Source organism: Triticum urartu, chromosome 3A (assembly GCF_056163025.1).
Source record: "Triticum urartu cultivar PI428250 chromosome 3A, HENAU_Tu73, whole genome shotgun sequence".
Classification (NCBI taxonomy): domain Eukaryota; kingdom Viridiplantae; phylum Streptophyta; class Magnoliopsida; order Poales; family Poaceae; genus Triticum; species Triticum urartu.
Window position 1 is genome coordinate 420604472 of NC_141875.1, and position 9946 is coordinate 420614417.

The 9946-nt window shown below is 42.4% G+C and overlaps 1 protein-coding gene across 1 annotated transcript; it reads right to left on the reverse strand.

The window, feature by feature from the left end:
• Positions 1-4897: 4897 nt before the first annotated feature.
• HEME1 (Uroporphyrinogen decarboxylase) lies at positions 4898-9150 on the reverse strand. Its single transcript, XM_048707741.2, has 5 exons — positions 8912-9150; positions 8440-8828; positions 6884-7168; positions 6028-6263; positions 4898-5294 (listed from the first exon to the last, which is right to left on the reverse strand). The coding sequence occupies exons 1-5, from the start codon at positions 9042-9044 to the stop codon at positions 5126-5128; spliced, it is 1212 nt and encodes a 403-aa protein (XP_048563698.2). The 5' UTR covers positions 9045-9150; the 3' UTR covers positions 4898-5125.
• Between the last annotated feature and the right edge of the window lie 796 nt (positions 9151-9946).

Below are 9946 nucleotides of genomic sequence, written 5' to 3' on the forward strand. Positions count from 1 at the left end.
CCATACTTTCTTGTGTGGATTTTGTTACTCTTGGGTGTTTGAGCACCCTACATGGTTGAGGTCACCTCGGAGCCACATTCCATTGTGGTGAAGCTCCGCGGTTTCGTTGGGAGCCTCCAATTAAGTTGTGGAGAGAGCCCCAACCTTGTTTGTAAAGGTCCGGTTGGCGCCTCCAAGGGCACCAATAGTGGAATCACAGCATCTCGCATTGTGTGAGGGCGTGAGGAGAATACGGTGGCCCTAGTGGCTTCTTAGGGAGCATTGTGCCTCCACACCGCTCCAACGGAGACGTACTTCCTCTCAAAAGGAAGGAACTTCGGTAACACATCCTCGTCTTCACCGGCTCCACTCTTGGTTATTTCATCCCTTTACTTGTGCAAGCTTATTTGTGTTATATACCTTGCTTGCTTGTGTGCTTGTTGTTGTTGCATCATATAGGTTCCTCACATAGTTGCATGTCTAGACAACCTACTTTGATGCAAAGTTTAATTTGGTGAAGAAAAGTTAAAAAATTGTTAGTTGTCTATTCACCCCCCCCCTCTAGTCAACTATATCGATCCTTTCAGAGTGGCTGGCGAAAAATGTAAAATTAAATGGACCCTTGTTTGCAAGCTGAAGCCTATGGGTATGCTTGGCATTCTGGAGATGGAGAAGTTCGCGAGAGCTTTCCCCTTCGGTGGTAGTGACTTGCTTGTAAGGGCCCAAAGCGTGCTTGGGTGGGTCTTGGGCACCCTTGCGACGAGACCTATATGAATCTTTTCTATGATTGTACCACCATCACTATTGGTAATGGCATGAAGGCACCCTTCGCAAGCCTAAGGACATGACACCATCGATCTTTGCAATTTCTAAGCTAGAAAAACAAACTGTTCAAAGGGCCTTGGAGAATGATCGATGGCCGATTGCTTGAAGACTACCTTCGGCCTCTCGGTCTAGCACATATTAGGGTTCCACGAGCTTTGGTTCGACCTTCATGAGGTGATCCGGAGGTGATTGAGGGCGAGATCTGTTGGAAGCACCGTCCAAGGAATACTCGGCTTCCTCGGCCTACTCTGCTCAACTTGAGGATTGGTTGCTTCACAAATGAAACAGAAGGCGTGGGGCAACTAGACGTCTCCAAATCATTTTTTGCATGGCTCAACATTCAAGATCATGTTTGGACGACAAATCAACTTCAAAGAAGAGGATGGCCAAATTGTGGATAATGTCAGTTGTGTAATGTAACGCCACAGACATACTTGTGGGCGGTCGTTACTCCTGATGGGATCTAGACTGTCCTCCACAGATCAATACTAGTATTTCTTGCGTACTTTGTCCTCACTTGTGCGCACTCGGGACCAACTTCCCAGTCGGTCACCCATTCTGAAATTACTCCAAGCTGAGCACGCTTAACTTTGAAGTTCTTTTTGAATAGGCTCCCAAAAAAGAAGAAATTCCTATTGATATGAGTGGTCTATCATCCCTAGCCAGGCTAATACATACACCCTCACTCAGAGGTACGTCCTCATCGGGTCATAGGAACGTTCCTTCTTGGCACATACGTTTGTGGTTCCAGTCCGGCACATGTGCCATGCCGTGTGCCACGACGGGTCACAAACGTCATGCAAAGCATGACCGCGCACTTGTCTGCAAACATCCGTGTAACCACAAGGGTCGGCTCTGATACCAACTTGTAACGCCATGAACACACTCGCGGTGGTCGTTACTCTTGGCGAGATCTAGACTGACCCTATAGATCAATATTACTCTTTCTATGCACTTTGTCCTCACTCATGCGCACCCGGAACCAACTTCTCGGTCAGTCATCCATCCTGAAATTACTCTAAACTGAGCATGCTTAACTTTGAATTTCTTTCCGAATGGCTCCCAAAAAAGAAGGAATTCCTTTTTGATATGAGTAGTCTATCATCCCTAATAAGCCAGACTATCACAGTAAAAGAAAGCCGGAATCCGTGACACACATCCTATTCAAATGTAGATATTCAAATCCCATTTGGAACGAGGTAAAAGCTTGGCTTGAGTTGATGCACGTCGACATTGACGCTTGGAGTAACTTCAACTCCACCAAAGATCGGTGGCTTTCCATGATAATCGTTAACGACAAGGAGGGAAGGGCATGTCATCATTCCTTATTCTAGTCTCATGGGGAACTCGGAATGAGAGAAATGCTAGGGTTCTAGAGGAGTCCCCTCAATGCCAACCACAATCGCTGGTAAGGTAAATGTAGAGGCCAATCTTTGGGGTTTGGTGGGAGCTAAGCATTTCAGATGTGTGATGCCATGAGAGTAGTCTTCTTGTCTCCGACCATTATCAGATGCCTTTGTAACTTGTAAACTCTTAATTAATGAGACGAGGCAAAGCTTTTGCCTCATTTTCAGAAGAAAAAAATTCAAAAGAAAGTTGTTCAGACACATATGTTTGTTATCGAGAATGTTCATGAATTTTGGATTCCAAGAGTGATCCAAAAAGACTCCTGCATTTGGCACACATGACTTGTTGACATAATATCCCAAGAAGACTTGTTTTGCAAGGGGCATACCTAAGAAAATTAGTCATGAATATTATTACGGGAGAAAAAGATTATAAGATTGTGCGGGTTTTTTACATTTTCTTTGAAATAAGTAGGTGTTAAAGATTCCCACCACATTCCTCCTTTGGCCTCGTACCTGCTACTCCCTCTAGTTGGATTTATAAGTCGGGCACGGATTATAAGGTCTTTGATTGGACTAATAAAACATTTATAGTATACACAACAATATGGTTAGAAACTTCATTTTGACAACGGATCTAAATATATATGTAAAATATAATACATGTTTTCCTAGTCAAATTCAAGACGTAAAAACCCGTGCTTGACTTATAAACCCAATCAAGGGAGTATTAGGAACCAGAAATTGTAAAATTCATAAGATGAATATAATCTTCTAGCTAACACCTGCACACTACAATTGATGAATTGATGTATCTTTGTAGCAATGTAAAAAACAAAACAAAAGCTAGAAAAGTATTCTAGACTTGGGACATGAACAAAAATGTTAATCAATAGGTCTAATCAAGGCTTTAGAATCATGGTTGACCTAGCATAGCAATTTCGACATTTATATCTTAATGTTTCTTTCAACTTTCAACACATTGTGTTCTAATGCTATAAATTCATAATTTATATGTGGGATCACACTCACATGGAAAGAAAACATGGGACCACATATCATCATTCAGATGAAAAACAGTAAGAGTGAAGCATGAGGACAAAAATGGTATATTCTACTACTAAGCACCAAGTCTCACCAACCATGTGTGCACGCTATAACAAAGTTACTACAAGCTTGGACTCTTTTTCCGTTTGATAAAGTCCAACATTGTAGACACTTAAAAAAGTTTCAGTGGTTCTGTTATGCCCCGTTGGATAGAATTAGCAGTTGCCCCGTTAAAAAAGTATGAAATGCGCTACATCTGTCAAAGAGAAAAGAGCTTAAAAGATAAAAACCAACGAGATAAGAGAGAGAGAGAGAGAGAGAGAGCCACGCCTACAACCTCTTCAGGTCATGGATTGGAGATAGCCTGAGTGAGTGTGCATACAAAGAGGCATTGTGTCAGCCGTACAAGGCCGCTGAAGTTTCACTTTGCTTGCCTTCTTTTCTCTAACCTGGCAGTTCAATCAAAGCTAGGGAATGTCATGACCTATAAGATATATCAGATCTGCTGACATGGTAATCCTCTTGTCACATGCCGAGAAATCCGATCATCTCGCTTTGCAATCAAGCAAACAAACGATTTAATCATTGCACTCCCAAAACAACAATAAATCCAAAGAGATGTCTACATGATGTAGCATAAAACAATCAACTCACCAATTCAGTCATACGGTACCACTCACAAAAAACGGAAACTTTGTTCGCAACAATACCAGTACACCACCCTACACGACGCACCATCCATCATTGAACCGAGATCATTTTTTGTACTGTAATGCGCCGGGAAAAGTGCTGCTGATGCAAGGTTGGAAAGCTTCTACAGTGATGAATGGATATACTGGAGCAGACCAATGCCCCCACTCGAGTAAGCATCATACCGGCCATTGTGCTGTGTCAGTAAAGGCACTCATGTCTGATTGATCAAGACATCAAAAAGTTGCTGACACTTTACATTTCTTACTCAAGTTACCCTACCAGGTAAGCAGATCCAGTCATTTGCATTCACAAACTTCAGACAACATACAGAACTCCAATAAGTTACTTAGGACCACATTTTACATTTCAACTGCGTCAAGACAGAAGAAAAGCGAGAAGAAAACCTAAGACTCAGCACCATCATCAATAGCGGTATAGTTCAGTAACATCATAAGCACAAGACATGATATAAGGCACCAGTTTATAAGCGTAAAAGGGATATATATGATCCAATGCATAGGAAACAATGTTGTTCAAATAACAGATGAGCAAGTGGAGTTAAGAAAACAGGGGACCTCAATTCGATGCCGCGCTTATTAGTAAGGCAAGTGCCACATTTTTTCTTTTTGAAGGGCGGTAAACATTTGTGGCTACACCATCCATTTTCACCCAGAGAGTTGACCACAACGAGCAATACAGAATATGTTAAAACCTAGTAGACAGCAGGTCAGCACATGGGCTAACCTCCCACTGCAACAAATAATTTCCAAGATGGGCGGCACTGATTCAATTTAAAGCACTGCAGCCTGGTAGGTCATGGCACCCAACTGGCACCTAAAATATTGGCACCAGACCAGATCATGGCACCTAAAACATGATGCTCAGCTGCTCATTAACATACGCAAAAGAAGACAAAGTATAAGACTGCAATACCTGCAACATGTTCGTTCTAAACTGGAATGATAACCAATGCAAGGAACTAACACAGAAAGGGTTGAACAACCCACTTGAATAAACTCCAGCTCCCTTCTAAAAGCAGGAGGCATGCCTTTCCTTTGCTGAGTAGATGAATGACTGAAATACACAGATGCATAATGAACAAAATTGAGTTGATTTGGCCATGGTGTCTCTACAAGGAACAGCCCCAGCAAAAGGGAATGAACTCTAATAATGTAGAAGGTGTTGAGCTGAGAACGGTAAGACCAAAAAAAATACGGCAAGCCTACTGGCCATCATCAAGCAACATGTTGCAATTCTTCAGTAAGATGACCCTGGAAAAGGGTGTCATATCTCAAGCTCCTTGTGACATCAAAGAAATGTGCTACAGCTTCTTCTGGTGTTTTTTGAAGAACACCATGGCCCAAGTTAAGTATATGACCTTTCGGACCAGCTGCTTTCACAACCCTACATAGTATAACATGAGGGGAAACAATCATTAGCAATACCTACAAATGTATTTTGAAAATAGTGAGTGAATTGTGCAACCCAGTTAGATCATCAACTGATACAAAGTCCTATGACATAATACAAACCCTAAGGACCTAAACTTGCAGCGCTTAGAAGTTATAACTAATGTATCCCTGCCAAAAGAGAATGCAACACTCTGTGATCATGTGATGTGATCATCTATTTATTGTTTTACAACCAGAAGTTGGAAGACATTTAAAGATGAACACTGCAAAATACAAATAGCTTACTTGGTATGAAATTGAACGAATGCTTCAGAAATGGAATCAGTTGCACAAGTGGCACAGTTGAACTGAGATGAACTAAGAAGGCCTTAATAGGCCATACAACATAGGGTCAATGACAGTGGCGAAGCCTAGTTCAAGCTGTGTGGTGAATTGGCCACACAACATTTTTGCAAAACCCTTAAGCACTAGTAAAATTTATGCAAAAGATAGTATAAATTTGTAGACACCAATGCATTTACATCACAAATTTAAATTGACATCACATGCTTGAATTCCTTGCACAGCCACTGGTTGATGAGTGAAGACTTAATATGAATAACTGATGACAAAACATATAATACAAATAAAGAAGTTTGGTAGGCCTCACTGATAAACTGTTCGGTGAGTATTTATATAAAAACTAAAGTAACATAAAATAAGTGCACGATGAAGTATTGACTAACCTATGAATTTCATCAGTCAATACTGGTAATGGGGAAAATAGATATGCTGGGTCCACGTTCCCTTGTACACTAATTCCATCACCAACGCGCCTCCTTCCATCTGCCATATCCACTGTCCAGTCAAGCCCAATAACATCAACTCCGATGTCCTTCATGCGCTCGAGCAAGCCTCCATTTCCATTTATATACAGCACAAGTGGTATGTGAGGGCATTCTGTCTTAATCTTAGCCACAATCTGCCAATGAAATAGTTTCATAAAGATCAAAAGAACATAATCAACAGAACTCTTTAACTTTTGCTAACCTTACAAACTATGTACTCAAAGGTTTAAATTGAACTCTTTAGGTTGCATTAGATATTCATTTTAAAGTGATAGGGCTCAAAAGAAATCACCATTTATGACCAAAATAAGTCATCAGTATGTGCCAATGGCGTTTTACCTCCTTGCAGATATGTAAAGTCAAATATAGCACAATACAGTATCCAAATGCATGTATATAAGAACATGTTGCTGACATGAATATGGTATCCGACTGTTTGTATTGATTCTTGCATGCTCGTTGTGTGTTCCTTATCGGATTATAGAAGAACTTGCAATCATAACCGTACAGTTTCGTAAAATGGGTACAGTTAACAGCAGTTACAAAGAGTTTAAAGTAGCGCGTCATATCAGAAGTATTTGAGTATAAACACAACGGAAGATATTTTACAATACACGTTGAACTTGGGAACATAACACTGACAATCATTAATGCTCTATTATACAGTGCAGCTCCAACCTGGTCGACACTAGACACACCAGCCACCATGTCATAAGGAAATAGATAAGAGCGAGAGAAAGGAAGGAACAGGTACCTGTCTGATATATGGTTTTGACCATTGCTCCCACACATGAGGTGGAAGTTGCCCACCCCATGAATCAAATATCTGTATACACTGAGCACCAGAGTTTACTTGGTAAATGATATAGTCAGATATAGCTTCTGCGAGGTGAGAGAGAAGGCCCCTCAAGACATTTGGTGCTGTGTGGCACATGCGCTTTATATTTGTGTAAGTGTTGGTCATCCCTCCTTCAACAACATAAGTTGCAATTGTCCATGGGGCCCCCACGAATCCTAGCAAAGCAGCTTTTCCATCAATCTAGCAGGTAGTGGAAACAGAGGCGTACGAGTGTCAGAAGAAAATCCAGTGCAAGTGCATAGATAAAGCAGATTTAGTCCAATTCTTTATACAAAGGGCTACTTATAAAGCTTATTAATGCTGATGAAAATATTATGCGATGAGTGTATAACATTAAACATTAGAACATTGAACACACAAATCAAGTAAGATATGATGATCTTAGGTTGTACTCCCTCCGTAAAGAAATACAAATATCATCATACTCATGTTTGACTAGAAGCTGCTGGAAGATTTAGAGAATTGAAACAAGCATTAGCATCACCATTTATTTCAAAGCATGTAAAAGAGAGCATGTGGTAATAGCTACTCCCTCCGTTCCTAAATATTTGTCTTTCTAGACATTTCAAATGACTACTACATACGGATGTATGTAGACATATTTTAGAGTGTAGATTCATTCATTTTGCTCCGTATGTAGTCACTTGTTGAAATGCCTAGAAAGACAAGTATTTAGGAACGGAGGGAGTATAACATACATAATCAATGTTTAGAATGCAAAAAAGGCATCGGCATAAGCCTGCCCACTAACATCCAAATGCTTGGAAACCCAACAAGTTCCACAGTCTCCTTTCTTTTGCAGCCTCCAGTTTACATTCCCAACGTTGTGAATTGTGGAGTATATGCTGGCTAACCAGAATGTATCAGTTTTTTGTCATCCACACATTACATATCAGTATTTCTTTCTGAGATTTATATCAGCTAGCAGTCAGGCATAGAGGCAGAAATTGTCCTGAAGCTACTAAATTACGCCATCAGTTTTGGTTTTACTGACTCTATACTGTGAGCTTGATGTCAACCATGCAGCCAATGTTCCAAATCACTTTAGTCAATGATAAAAACAAGCTGCAAGCAAATACAGGTACTGTTCATCACCTATTGGACCGACAGAATCACGACAAGTTCCGTGAGTTCACTGGCATTCTCCTATGAGACCCTCTTCTGAGTCACGATAACTGCACCAGAATAGCTCTATTCAGCAATCGATTTCTAGGTTTCATCTTACACCTAATTGGTAACCAACAATTTCATCCCATGGTACCATTTTCATAACGCAAAACCACACCACTACTTGATTCCTATGATGCCTATAAAAGGTTTCTAAACAATGCTTGATAAACTGATATAGCTAGCACCAGTTCACCACAAACCACCAATGCTAATTTATTACAACAAAAAACAATGGCAATTTTAACCTTTCATAGCTAAGCACACAAATGTATCGGCATTACCTCGCTGCGCAGAATCTTGAGCGACTCCCCGACGAACTGGAGCTTATCGAGATCTATGGGAACGAGCTCCCTGACCTGTTCCTCCGTCCGCACGGGAGACTGGATCACCGGCCCCTTGGATTCCGAGATATCGAACGGCACCCCGATGGCCGGCAGGGGCGTGAGTATGTCCGAGAATAGGATGACGCCGTCGGGTGCGAAGGCGTGCCACGGCTGTAGCGTGATTTCGACGATGAGGTCGGTGGTCTCCGACCGCTCCCGGAACGAAGGGTGGCGCTTGGACAGCGCCTGGTACGACGCCATGTACCGCCCAGCCTGCCGCATCATCCACGCCGGCGGCCTAGGCAGCCCATCCTCGCCCCTCGCCGCACGTATGAGCAGCGGTTCTTCTGGCGATGCGATGCGTACTGGTCAGATTGGGGCGGAAATGTCGGGGAGGGAGAGTAAGGGGTACTAGAGCGGTTGGTTTTACCGGACGAGAGGGAGGCGGAGATAGCAGCGCGACGGCTACGCCTGCGGTGGGTAGAGGATGAGGAGGCAGGCGCCGCGGAGAGGAAGGCGGCGGCCGTGGCCGTAGCCGTGGCGGTGGTCGTCGGGGACATCATGGCGCTCGCGAGGTCGCGCTGCTTTGCTTATCTGATTTTGGGTTGGGGGTGGGAGTTTGGGTTGGGGTGCGATGGAGGGCAGAACAGGGGGCCCAACAACTGACGAACGTTCAGGCCAGTTCTTTTGTGGTTTATTCGAGGCTTTGGAAATAAGCTGCGCTCTAGAAGCCGAATTTATAAACTTTTAAAATAAAATTTTGGATTGGGCTAGAAAGAACTGGCCTTTAAGTGTAGGGAGAAGTATATTTGTCGTCCCTGTTTGATAGCTCTACATTTTCTAAGTATTTTGAGAATACTACTCCCTCCATTCCAAAATATAGTGCTTCCGCGCTTTCCGAGGTCGAACTTTGACCATAAATTTAACGAACGAGACCGACTGCGGCGGGAGAAAAGTTACATAATTAAAAACTTCTTTCGAAAACGAAATCACTGATATAACTTTTGCTCCCGCCGCAATCGGTCTTGGTGGTTAAATTTACGGTCAAAGTTGAAGCACGTAGGTAGAGGAAGCACTACATTGTGGAATGTAGGGAGCACAAAATTTTTAAATACTATGGTTTTAATTACTTTGAGCTGTTTGGCCTAAAAAAACTGTAGTATTTGTACTGCAGTATTCCTTAAAACGCAGTACTTTCTCTGTCAAATAAAAAGAACCCCGAACCTCTTTTTTTTAAACGGAGCAGGAGAAGAAAATGAGCTTGTTACTTCGTTTTCGACTCCTCGTTCACCCCCAAGCCGCCGCCGCTCTCTCGTCACTGGAAATCATCTTCCTCAGTTGTCGTGGACAACAAAAAGACCACCATGGAAAAACATCGACTATGCTCTGTTGCCTTCTCTTCTTAAGGAGGACCGTGGCATGAAGCCAGTAGACTTGCTCGCAGAGGAAGACAGCTCCTGCCGCC